The sequence below is a fragment of the Lynx rufus genome, unplaced genomic scaffold (genome assembly GCF_022079265.1).
Source record: "Lynx rufus isolate CCGP_SWC_20201006 ecotype Redwood Valley unplaced genomic scaffold, mLynRuf1.p SCAF_1, whole genome shotgun sequence".
Taxonomy (NCBI): Eukaryota; Metazoa; Chordata; class Mammalia; order Carnivora; family Felidae; genus Lynx; species Lynx rufus.
In genome coordinates this window covers 125,448,467-125,462,079 of record NW_025814823.1, presented here as the reverse complement: position 1 = coordinate 125,462,079, position 13,613 = coordinate 125,448,467, and the positions used below count along the sequence as shown (strand labels likewise).

The window sequence follows — 13,613 nt, the reverse complement described above, 5'->3', positions numbered from 1 at the left end:
CTTAGATAAGCTTTAAGGACTAGACATTTTCTATTATTTTTCTGCCTCTTCGACTGTTGCCAACGTCCAGTCATCTGGCCAGTCACCTGAGAAACTAGAGACTGGCAGATTAAAGGTAATTCTTTGGAGGCACAAACTGAAACTATAGCTGATGAGACAATCTGAGTCACTCAGATGCTCACAGTAAGATGCGCTAGCATAAAGAACTAAAATCAGAATACTGCTGAAGTCTGTAGCATGCTACCTAGATCCACCACACCAGACCTGTAACAATCCACTACCATAGACTGGTCACAAAATAAACGACTTTTCCCTTCTGATGCAGAAGCCACCTCTGCATGCCAGCCTGAGACTCCTGCCAACAGCTCATCTACTTGTCGTGCTGCAAAGGAGGCTGCAAAGGAGGCCACGTTACACAAGAGGAACTGCATCAAATCATTGATCACTTCTTGGAGCTATCTATAGTGTTTCTTCACTGTTGAAATTTTTTCAGGTTACAGTGTTGTTGCTGCAATCTGACTGGCTAACTCTAACTCTGGTCACACTACTGTGACCCTTGAAATAAATCCATGTCATGTTTTTGGTATTCCAAGCACTAACATTCCAGTAATAGTACATCTTTTGTCATAAAGTTCAACCTGCAATGGGTCGATATTCAAATACTAAATGGACACTCTATACCCTCTACTATCCGCAGGCATCCAGTATTGTCAAGCAATACTCAACATTCAACTCTGGACAATCTACAACTCTACATTCCTCATTTCACACACCTTAATGAGACACTTTGGTCAATGAATGCAACAAACCCATAAAGAAATCATCTTTTCTTAGCCATTTCCTAGGTAGTATTTAGGATTTTAAAAAATGAGGAGATAATACAGACCTATTTTTAAAATATCAGGATCCTGGGGGCACCTGGGTGGCTCAGTCAGTTGAGCATCTGACTCTTGCTTTTGGCTCTGGTCTTAATATCACAGGTTCATGGGATCAAGCCCTGTGTCAGGCTCTGCACTGACAACGTGGAGCCTACTTGGAATTCTCTCTCTCAAAAATAAACAACATAAACTTTAAAAAACAAAATACCAGGATTTGCCCTGATTATCCCTTGACATGTTGTTTCTTTCTCCTAAGAGAAACTGCAGGCCAATGTACCTCTCAGGGTGATGCACTGGCCAAAAAAGAAATCTAAGGAATTCAAATAATCTGGTTTGGCCACCTGGATTCTCTTTTTGGAGGGAGATGGTCCTGTATCTGAAGACAGTGACCATTTGTGTGACTATCTCTCACCCAGTCCTCAGTAAGGTCCAATGTGGACTAGGGTGAGCAATATGATACATCACTGCAATTACGTAAAAATGTCCTTGGTTCCACTCACATCCAATTCTTCCAAACCAAAAAATCTGGGTACATGTAGGGAATTTTCTTTTAAGTGAAGTCAGCTATCCAAATGAGACACATAAGGGGTGCCTGGGTGGCTCAGTCAGTTAAGTGTCTGACTTCGGCTCAGGTCATGTTCTCACAGTTCATGGTTCGACCCCCACATCAGGCTCTATCCTGACAGCTCAGAGCCTGGGGCCTGCTTGAGATTCTGTGTCTCCCTCTCTCTCTGCCCCTCCCCTGCTCACACTCTGTCTCACTCTCTCTCTCAAAAGTAAATAAACATTAAAAAAACAACAACAACAAATGAGACACACCAATTTCATGGGTGTAAAAGAAAAAACGCTAGGGGCGCCTGGGTGGCTCTGTTGGTTGAGGCATCCGACTTCAGCTCAGGTCATGATCTCACAGCTTGTGGGTTCGGGCCCCGTGTCGTCGGGCTCTATGCTGACAGCTCGGAGCCTGGAGCTGCTTTGGAGTCTATGTCTCCCCGTCTGCCTGTCCCCCACTCACACTGTCTCTCTCTCTCAAAAATAATAAAATAATATTAAAAAAGAAAAAACCCTAACATCTGCAGAGGGAACATCTTTGACCCCAGAAAGTACTGGAAGAAAGGAAAACAATTAATGCTCTAACCCCTAGAAACAGCACCAAGGCCTGAGTCAAACAGAAATGGAGAAGAAAACACTCATCTACTGCTAGAAGGATCATCCCTACTCATACTTCAAAATCAGAAAAACTCATGTGGCCATAAACAATCCTTAAATATTCGCCTGTGCCTGATATCAACAGCAGCTCCTGAAAGTCAATGTGTAAAAAACGCTTAAAAAAAATGGTTTCATTCTGATAAAAATTCATGATTCTCCCAACACCGGAGCAGTATTCTGTTATGCCACATGTGGCAAATGATGCTGCAAGTAATGGTGACACCGTCTATGCTTCTTAACCGAACTAATGTAAAAGTTATCCAAAACAAGCTTAATAACAAATCCCTAAATAAACTGATGTGTACCCCTTCAATGTTTCTATGTGAGGGAAAATAAGTCACAGATTGTCTTCTATTAAGGATGAGAGTTGATTTTTGGACCACCTATTATCCTTATAAATGTAGGTTAATGACACCAAAATTCAGATCAGTTTAAATTCTCGAGTGCATTTTAATGGATAATACAGCAGGCATAGACCATATACTGTCTGGCTGAAAAATTACCTATTGATCCACTCTAGGACTTGTTCACACCCAGCTGAATCCTGGCCTCACCTGGCTGTTAGGGATGTTAACAGTAGCCTTAATTAAATGCTGTTTAAGACAATTAAATGAATTTTGTTCTAGCCTCTATCAAAATAATCAGAGTGGCTGGCTGAATGGTAGTCATATGAAAATACAAGTTTGGCCAAGAACACACAGAGCTGATTGTAGAGCTGTTGGGACAGGCAATCCACCATGGACGGTGAGCATTTCCTTCTGTTCTAATATGACAAAAATGCAAGACCTTCACTGCTCTTTCTATGGCCCATTTCTCAAGGTGACGTTTGCAGTAAGCACCATTTGAGGGATGATAGGTAACATCCTTCTCTGGGACAAAGAGCAGGCTTATTATAAATTCCCCACTCAGCACCAAGGGTAGCATCCATGTGGGCCCTTCCACGTCAACTACCCAAAGTTTTAGGGGGCATAATCATACCCCTAAGTATGCCAATATCATACTTGTCATGCTAATAAGTAATAAAGCTCTTGGTCACTGACTCAGCAGTCTTCTCCCTGCATCTATATTACCTTGCAAGTAGGATAAAACCCAGATCCTTCACAGATTGACATATAGTCAGCAAAGTAACGTAAGAATAAGACCTATAACTAACGGGGGAAAAAAAGAGAAATACAATAGGACTAAAAAGGTAGCTAGGAAACTTATTATTTGTGAATAAATGATTGCCCAGGGTTAAAAATCCAAAATATAACACAGGGTAAGAATTAAAGTTGCTAGATACAATACTAGCACAAGATACAATATATCTGCAACGAACAGTAATAATAAAGTCTTTTATTTTTTTTTAATGTTTATTTATTTTTGAGAGAGAGAGTGAATGAGCAAACCCATGGGAGGTAGGTAGAGAAAGGGACACAGAGGATCCAAAGCAGATTCTCTGATGCACAGCTCAAACTCACCAACTGTGAGATCATGACCTTAGTCAAAGTCGGACTGGACACTTAACCTAATGAGCCACCCAGGCACCACTTACTATTTTTTAAGTAAGCTCTACACCCATTGTGGGTCTTGAACTCACAACCCCAAGATCAAGAGTCACATGCTCTTCTGACTGAGCCAGCTATGCGCCCCAGTGATAAATCTTTTTAAAATACTGTTTAAAATAGCAACAAGTACTGTGAAATACTTGAATATACCTAATTCATGAAAAACTGGAAAAAACTGTAATTTTAAAGACATTAAAGATGACCTATACACATATATACATATAATATATACATACATGTGTGTAATGATGTGTATAATTTTGTCCTAAACTAATAAGAGAAAAAAAAGCAACCCAAAAGAAATTAACAAATGACGTGAAGAGGCATTTCACAGAAATGTTAACTCCTTGTCCAAGAAACAAGGATTTGCAGAGAAGTTAACTGTGATAAAATTTTGGCAAGAATTAAAGTAAAGACAATAGTTCTACACAGCATACAAGAGTATACATCACTACACCACACAAAAATGAATTTGGCAATATCTAACCAAGTCCCAACAATTTTTCTTCTAACTGTAAGTTGGAGCCTTCTATTGAAACTGGTCCACAGAGAAGCAGAAATCAGCATCACTTTGAAGAATGTTGGAATTAGGGTCTCATCCAAGAACTACTGAAATCAGAATCTGCATTTTAATAAAATCCCCACGTTATTTTCTTATCCATTCAAAGTGTGAGGAGGGGCGCTTGGGTGGCTCAGTCAGTTAAGTGTCTGACTTCGGCTCAGGTCATGATCTCGCAATTGGTGAGTTCAAGCCCCACACTGGGCTCTGTGCTGACAGCTCAGAGCCTGGAGCCTGTTTCAGAATCTGTGTCTCCCTCTCTCTCTGTCCCTCCCATGCTCATGTTCTGTCTCTGTCTCTCAATAATAAATAAATGTTTAAAAAAAAAAAAAGTGTGAGGAGCAGTGCAGTGACCTAAAAAATTCTTAATTCAGGTGTATGTACAAGGACATATTACGAGAACATTCCAACGGAGTGACATTTTAAACAATCTAAACTTAAATGGACAAATTAAATCTAATACAGAGACAAAAAATAGGATACCATATAGAGTTTTAAGATAATTACACTAATTCTGCAGATATCAACATGGGAGAAAATTTTTCAAAAATATAATGAATGTAAAAGTAAAAGATGCAGACCTTATATAAACGATAATTACTAATAAAAAACATATATAACAATACTATTTGACATTTGCATATGTAGTTATAAGAACATGCACTGAGAACACCTGGGGAAAATAAAAACAAAGGACTGTGACGAAATAACAACAGTGGACTTCACTGCATACATAATGCCTTACTTCCCAAAGAAATAAAAGCTGACATAGCAAAATGTTAAGAAAGGACTGTCTTGTGTTTTTAATAAGTATTCATTTAATTATTATCTGTACTCCTTTGTATGCTCGAGTATTTCATTAAAGTATTTTACATGGTGGGGCACCTGGGTGGCTCAGTCAGTTAAGCATCGGACTTCAGCTCAGGTCATGACCTCACGGTTTGTGGGTTTGAGCCCCGCAACAGGCTCTATGCTGAACGCTTGCTCAGAGCCTGGAGCCTGCTTCAGGTTCTGGGTCACCTCTCTCTGCCCCTCCTCTGCTCGTGCTCTCACTGTGTCTCTCAAAAATAAATAAATGTAAAAAAAAAAAATTTGACATGGTTTTTTAAAGTCACTTTTTTTTAATTTTTAAAAATTTTTTTAATACTTATTTTTGAAAGAGAGAGACAGAGCGCGAGTGGGTTAAGAGGCATAGACAGAAGGAGACAGAATCTGAAGCAGGCTCAAGGCTATGAGCTGTCAGCACAGAGCCTGACGTGGGGGGCTTGAACTCATGAAGCAGGGCTTGAACTCACGAACCCCAAGATCATGACCTGAGCCAAAGTTAGACGCTTAACTGACTCAGCCACCCAGGCACCCCTCTACATGATTTTTTAAAGAATTATCAAAACATGTACTGAATTCTTCAAACACTACATTGGTACACTTGAAACTAATATAACACTGCATGTTAACTATACAGGAATTAAAATAAATGTAAGAAGAATTATCAAAATAAATATTTACTACATACAGCAAATTCTCCAATATGAAAAAAGATGTTGCAAATCACTAAGAAATAGATTACATGAATAAGCAGTTCTTTTTTTATTTATTTGAGAGAGAAAAAAAAGAGAGTACATGGATAAGAGTGGGGAAGGGGCAGAAAGAGAGACAGAGAATGAATCCCAAGCATGATATGTGCTGTCAGCAGAGCCAAAGCCAAGACTCAATCCCACAACTGAGAGATTATGACCTGAGCCAAAATCAAGAGTTGGACGTTCAACAGACTGAGCCACCTAGGTGTCCCTGAACAAGCAGTTAAGAAACTCTTCGTAACACCAAAATACACTCAACCATAATTAAACAATGCAAATCAAAACAATGAAGTACTATTTTACATCTAATTTCACAGAATGTGAAAACATCCAGTTTTGCCAAAACTGAGAACACTAGCCCCCCTCATAAAATTTGAAAGCAATTACACATTACCAACCAAAATGTACAAACCCTCTGATCCACTGATTATACTGCTAAATTTCACCCTACAAATATATCTGAGAGATGCCTAAACCTACAGCTGAGTCCATTAAAATGTAAACTAATTAAATAACCCATGTAGAAATATTCAATAAAAGATTACACAGGCACTGAATAGTTCAATCTGTATGTACTCATGATCATAGAAAGATATTGGAGAGGCCATCTCTGAAGAAAATTTCATTTATCCAAACCAGAATAAAGATATTCTGGTGTAAGGGTGCCTGGCTGGCTCAGTCGGTTAAGCGTAGGACTGCTGGTTTCAGTTGAGGCCACAATACTACAGTTCAGTGCATGGGATTGAGCCCTGCATCGGGCTCTGCACTGACAGCATGGAACCTGCTTGAGATTCACTCCCCCCACTCCCATCCCCTGTCTCTCTCTCTCTCTCAACCCCTCCCTCTCTTCCTCTCTCAAAATAAACTTTGAAAATACATATATTCTGATGTTTACACAAAAGCATTCTAGTATTTAACAAAAGCATTTATATAAAAGCACTTTTGAAAATTAGGCTACTACCTGGACTCCTATCCTAGCTTTAGCACTTTGGGGCACATATTCCTCTCTCTCAACCTCAGTTCCCTCCTTTGTAAATGGGAGGGAAAAAAAGAGAATTTACTGCCTATGATTTTTATTAGCATTCACATCAAGTGTTATATACAGTCACTGGCATATAATGAGGACTCAAAAAAAAACCTATTACAACATCTGTAATAAGGAAGAAACCATCTCTATCGCCCTCTTTACCTTTTACATACTTTAAATATTATCCTGGATTCCTTTTAAAAAATTAATTTAGCAATGTTTTCTCAGATACTCACAATATGAGTCCCTAGTTAATAAAAACTTTACATAGTAAACAAGAAGTTTCAATGAACTCCACTACCAGTCTGACTGAACTTTCTGATCCTCTCTTTAGCCTGAACTTTAAATTCTTGATTTCAGCTCAGGTCATGATCTCACGGTTCCTGGCTTTGAACCGGAGTCAGGCTCTGCACTGACAGCACAGAGCCTGGATGGGATTCTGTCTCCTCTCTGCCCCTCCGCCCCCTCACGCTCACTCACTCTCTCACAAAAATAAACTTGGAAAATAAAAAAGTTTTGGTAAATATTAAACCACTATTTTTTAGATGCTGCCAAAAAAGAATCCATAATGCACTAATGCTAGTGACAGAAGTAACTACAGAATACTGAATATGAATATGTATTAACTGCAGTGGAAGGTCACAAGTTTAATGTCACTTTTTATTTAAGAAGAATAAAAATTCCCATATTTTCTTATTTCCTACCACCCATTTGCTCTTTTAGTATCACACCCCTGGAATCTTCCTTCTTTTTTAATTTGTTTTTTAAGTGTATTTATTTTGAGAAAGAGAGGGAGGGTCAGGGGGAGAGAGAATCCCAAGCAAGTTCTGCACCATCTGAACAATGAGATCATGACCTGGGCCGAAATCAAGAGTCAGACGCTTAACAGCTTAAGTGACTGAGCCACCCAGGCACCTTCCCCCCTACTTTTTTTTTTAAGTAGGTTTCACACCCATTGTGGGGCTGCAACTGAGGACCCCAAGATCAAGAGTTACGTACTCTTCTGAATGAGCCAGCCAGGTGCCCCTGGAGTCTTCCTCCTTCTAACAATACTATGAAAGGATACTTCAGAGCAGCCTATTACAGGGATCATTTTATCATCCTTCCTCGAGTAAGACAACTAGAAGGAGAAGATTCTAAACCAAAGAGTTATTTAAAATTTTCCAGGATCTACAACCATTTCAGTTCAGTAATGCTTCAATAATAAAATTGTTACTTTTTTTTTTAATTTTTTTTTAATGTTTTTTATTTTATTTTTGAGACAGAGAGAGACAGAGCATGAACGGGGGAGGGGCAGAGAGAGAGGGAGACACAGAATCGGAAGCAGGCTCCAGGCTCTGAGCCATCAGCCCAGAGCCCGACGCGGGGCTCGAACTCACGGACCGCAAGATCGTGACCTGAGCCGAAGTCGGAGGCTTAACCGACTGAGCCACCCAGGCGCCCCAAATTGTTACTTTTTAAATGTTCTTTAAAATGCAACTCAGGACCTATTAAAGGATGATAGTATCAGTAACAATTTACATTTTTTTAATGGAATAAAAGAGAACAGAAAACCACAAGAGAATATATTAGTGCACCACAGGTATCCTGACTTTTGTTTTAGTTACACCTGTGTGTATACAAAAACATTATGTAAAATTTACTTTTTACTGGGTCCCAATCAACAGCTCAAGTAAAGAAGGTTATGCCAGACATATAATCAACCACATGCAGTTTATAATTTCACCACATGATGGGGCTAAAACTCTACACACCTCAGAAAACTGCTAAAATGCTCTTCTAAAAACATTCTTTTTATTTCAAGTCCTCTTATCATCCCTTCAAACAACAAATAAATGAAATAATTCTGTTATGTTGAAATAGAGAAACCCACAGTCAATTAATGTCTGTTCCACTTATTTCATAGAAGATTAAAAGGGCTCTGGCAGAAAACAAGAGGTTAATTATAAATGAGACTCGATGAATAGTGAGACTTTGAGACATGAAAGGATAAGATGGAAAGTTTACGAAGTCATTACTAAAAGTTTTGTGTTTGTCACAAAAGGTCTGGGTAAGGTCTAAACAAATAATTTCAACCACTGCTAGTTAAGAGTTCAAATACTATTTTCTGTAGGTAATTCAGAACAAATTAGAATTGAGATTCAGAATAGGCAATCCCAATTTTGAAAATCATCATTCATGTAGACCTATATCCAGAAAGAGTCAGGTTCAGGAAAGCAGTAAGGATTTCACCACATATAAATCTCAGATTAACATCTGAACAAAGACAAAAATTAATCTCAATTTTTTGAGCACTGTAAGGGATAAATCAATGAATTCTACTCCTAAAACCAATATTGTACTTTAAATAACTATAATTCAAATAAAAACTAAATCAAAGTTTAAAACAAATAAATACATACATAAAAAAGAATTACAGATTAAAATGGCAGACCACAGGGGCACCTGGGTGGCTCGGTCAGTTAAGCATCTAACTCTTGACTTCAGCTCAGGTCAGTGAGTTGGAGCCTAACACTGGACTCTGCGCTGACAGTGCAGAGCCTGCTTGGGATTCTCTCTCCCCCAGTGTCTCTGCCCTGCCTGTCTTCCTCCCTCTCTCAAAATAAATGGATATACTTAAAAAATTTTTTTAGGGGCACCTGGCTGGCACAGTTGAATGTCCAACTTCGGTTCAGGTCGTATCTCGCAGTTCATGAGTTCGAGCCTCACATCAGGCTCTGTGCTGACAGTGAGATGCCTACTTGGGATTCTCTCTCCCTCTCTTTCTGTCCCTTCCCCGGCTCACACTGTCTCTCTCAAAGTAAATAAAGCTAAAAAATTTTAATAAATAAAATGGCAGACGATAACATTTATACATTAATCACTTTTGATTAAAAAAGATGTATTCCCATACTTTTTAATATGTTGTAACTAACTTTCCAGGTACTGATAATTTTTATCAATTGGCTTGCAAATGAAAACAAGTCTTATACCTATTTCAGAAAAGGAAACAAAAAAAGAAAAAAGGAAGGTGGGGAGCATGAAACTCTTACGTATCCAGGCTGTGAAGTGGGCACAAATTAAGAATGACCCCTAAATGGCTAGATTAGAGCAGCTGGGTTTAACAGGGTGAGGAGCAAACTGCAGAGACCCATACCTAAGAGGAAAGGAGGAAAATCTGTAAGAAGTGATCTCAGGGGCGCCTGGTAGCTCAATTGGTTAAGCATCCCAACTGTGGCTCAGGTCATGATCTTGGGGTTTGTGAGTTCTAGCCCCCGGTAGGGCTCTGTGCTGACAGGTCAGAGCCTGGAGCCTGATTCTGGTTCTGTGTCTCCCTCTTTCTGCCCCTCCCCCACTCATGCTCACTTGCACTCTCTCAAAAATAAACAAACATTAAAAATTGATCTCAGGGGTGCCTGGGTAGCTTAGTCGGTTAAGCATCCAACTTCGGTTCAGGTCATGATCTTGCTGTTAGAGGGTTTGAGCCCATGTCAGGCTCTGTGCTGACAGCTCAGAGCCTGGAGCCTGCTTCGGATTCTGTGTCCCCCTTCTCTCCCCTCCTCTTCTCATGCTCTCTCAAAAATAAATAAACGTTAAAAAAAAAAAATTTTTTTTAAGTGATCTCAGTAGCTTAATCAACAGAAGTCTCCAATCTCAAATCCCATTTTATAGGCTATGAAATGAGATGTTTAATCATTTGACAGCATTCCAAAATAAGTCCTATGTCAAGAAATGGAATAGGAAATGCACCCTGGATTCTAGTCTAGGCTCACAGTAATTGTATGAACAACAAGGAACTCAATTAACCTTCCAGAGAATCCATCTGTACAAAATTATGAGCCAAAACTATGGACCAATTATTATGATCTGACATGTCCTGAGGAACGACTTTCCAAAGTACAAAAATTGTTCCCATAAGAGCTACTTTTAACAAACTGTTTTTGTAAGAACTGTCTGTACCTCAAAAGGTCCTAGGTGAACACCTTAGCATGGTAGAGTATGATTAACAGGCAAACAGATGATTAAGACTCTCTCAATTCCTTTGCGTTATGGAAAAAACAAAGTCAAAGACAACTATTAAGCCAGACAGATGGATTCTAACAAATTCCAAGGTCCCTCTCTTACTTAGCAAGCTTTTTAAGTGTTTATTTTTGAGACGGAGAAGGGCAGAGAAAGAGGGAGACAGAGGATCAGAAGCGGGTTCAGGGCTGACAGCAGACACCTGATGTAGGGCTCAAACTCAGGAACCATGAGATCATGACCTGGGCCAAAGTCGGACAAAACGGACTGAGCCATCCAGGCACCACACCTAAAAGTCTTTAAGTGGAAGACAACTGCAGTGCCTCACAAGTCTTATTCCAACTATTATGTTTGGGTTTTTAAGTAAAAGGAACATTTCTTAGATTACTGAGGCCTCATCTATAACACTGCAAAGTTTTCATTACTCCTGAAATTTTAGAGCTGTGCCAAAGTCTTATGTATCCGAAAAAGTCTTCTGGTTGCATGGAAAGACTTCAAAGTCCTCAAATTTTTCTTAAGAATAGTACAGATAGGGGCGCCTGGGTGGCGCAGTCGGTTGGGCGTCCGACTTCAGCCAGGTCACGATCTCGCGGTCCGTGAGTTCGAGCCCCGCGTCAGGCTCTGGGCTGATGGCCCGGAGCCTGGAGCCTGTTTCCGATTCTGTGTCTCCCTCTCTCTCTGCCCCTCTCCCGTTCATGCTCTGTCTCTCTCTGTCCCAAAAATAAATAAACGTTGAAAAAAAATTTAAAAAAAAAAAAAAAAAAAGAATAGTACAGATAGGGGGCCTTGGGTGGCTTAGCAGGTTATGCGTTCAACTTTGCCTCAGGTCATAATCTCACAGCTGGGGAATTTGAGCCCTCGTTGGGCCCTGTGCTGACAACTCAGAACCTGGAGCCTCTCCCTTTCTCTCTGCCCCTTCCCTGCTCACGTGCTGTCTCTCCCTCTCTCAAAATAAATATTAAAAAAATTTTTCTTTGAAAAATAGTATAGGCAAAGGTAAGATGCAAAAGTAAAGTTCAATGTATCCAACAGGTCTGAATAAAAATGTGTGGGGGATGCCTGGGGGGCTCAGTCAGTTAAGCTTCTGTCTCCGGATTTCAATTTACAATCATCTTGATAACAGGGTTTATGGGACAGAGCCCTGAGCGGGCTCTGTGCTGACAGCATGCAGTCTGCTTGGGATTCTCTCTCTCACTCCCTTGCACATGCATGGGCTCAAATAAATAAATAAACTTTAAAAGAAAAAACAAAATGTGTACAAATTTGATTAGCACAAAAGACAACCAAAGTAAATGAAACAAGTATGGTGATGGTATACTAAAACTGACAAATTCAACATGAAATAATTTTGGGGCGCCTGGGTGGCTCAGTCGATTGAGCGTCCGACTTGGGCTCAGGTCGTGATCTCATGGTTCGTGAGTTCAAGCCCCGTGTCGGTCTCTGTGCTGACAGCTCGGAGGCTGGAGCCTGCTTCACATTCTGTGCCCCCCGCCTCTCTCTGATCCTCCCCCACTTGCATTCTGTCTCTCTCAAAAATAAACATTAAAAAAAAAGAAAGAATTTAGATGGTAACACAAATTTTCTCCTCAAAAATACTAAGGCTTCACATTTAAGCTACCTTTGTGTAGAACATGAACTGAGAGGCACACAAAAAGACAAAGAGAAATGCAAGAAAGAGTACCTTTGTTGATGATGGTGGAGTAGGAAAATTAAGCCAGGCTGGAGCAAAGTCATGCTGCGCCATTTAGGTCCAGTCTCTCCAACTCAGTGAAACAAGGCTTCAACACCTCATGGCAAGTCCCTGTCACATAAAAATGGAAGGAAATTAGACCTGGAGCTCCTTGCCCAATTTATCTTCTTATGCTCTCTTCTGAGTGACAATGATCTTACTACTGTAAGATTCCAATTATAATGAAATTCTGAAATAGGCAAAAATATAGTAACAAAAACTAGATCAGAAGAGTGGGGCCTGAGGCATACGGGTATGACTGCAAAGGGAAGGAGGAAGTTTTTGAGCTAACAGGGTTTTTATCTTGATTGTAGTTATACAAATGTACCCATCTGTCAAAAATCAAATTGTACACTTAATACTGGCCAACTTCAGTGTAAGTAAACTATACCTCAGTAAACCTTATTTTTTAAAATTACAATGGTCTAATCACAAATAGACTAGACATCAAGTGTCTCTAGATGTGACACATGAAGATGCACAACAATGTTACCTATAATACATTCTTGCTCCCACCCCAGATGTAACCTGAAATCTGATCTAACTACCAACTTTCAGGAAGCTCAACAAAGAGGAACAAATTAAGGACATCTGAGGGAAATAACCCAGCAAATCCAGATCACAGGATACTGGACAGGTCAAATGATCCGCGTTTTTTTTTTTTCCCCCAACAAATAAATGGCTGTCAATATGCAAATAATCAAACACAACAGGTGGGCCTTATACAGATCCTTACTCAAACCAACCAACCTTTAAAGAATGAATATTATGAATCAAAAATTTAAACATGAAGTGAACATTAAATGACATTAAGAAATTATTAGTCAATTTAGATATAATAATGGTGTGATGGTGGTATTTAAAAGAAATACTGAAGTCTATTAAACTGATCCACCTGGGATCTGCTTTAAAATTAGCTTTAGGGGTACCTGGGGTGGCTCAGTCAGTTAAGAGTCCCGATTCTTGATATAGACTCAGGTCATGATTTCAGTTTCTCAGATTGAGCCCCAGTGGGGCTCTAAGTGGACAAAGAAGAAGAGCCTGCTTGGGATTCTCTCTCTGCCCCTCCCCTGCTCAGACATGAGTAC

General features: G+C 39.7%; 1 protein-coding gene across 3 annotated transcripts in view; it reads right to left on the bottom strand.

Annotated features, from left to right (window-relative positions):
• Positions 1-13,613, bottom strand: part of GPBP1 (GC-rich promoter binding protein 1) — a 76,677-nt gene that overhangs the window by 31,614 nt on the left and 31,450 nt on the right. For all 3 annotated transcript variants that reach the window (XM_047086787.1, XM_047086780.1, XM_047086797.1), the window contains exon 3: positions 12,478-12,597. In XM_047086787.1, the coding sequence (XP_046942743.1) occupies positions 12,478-12,540 (63 nt within the window). In that variant the 5' untranslated portion in view covers positions 12,541-12,597. The remainder of the gene's footprint in view (positions 1-12,477; positions 12,598-13,613) is intronic.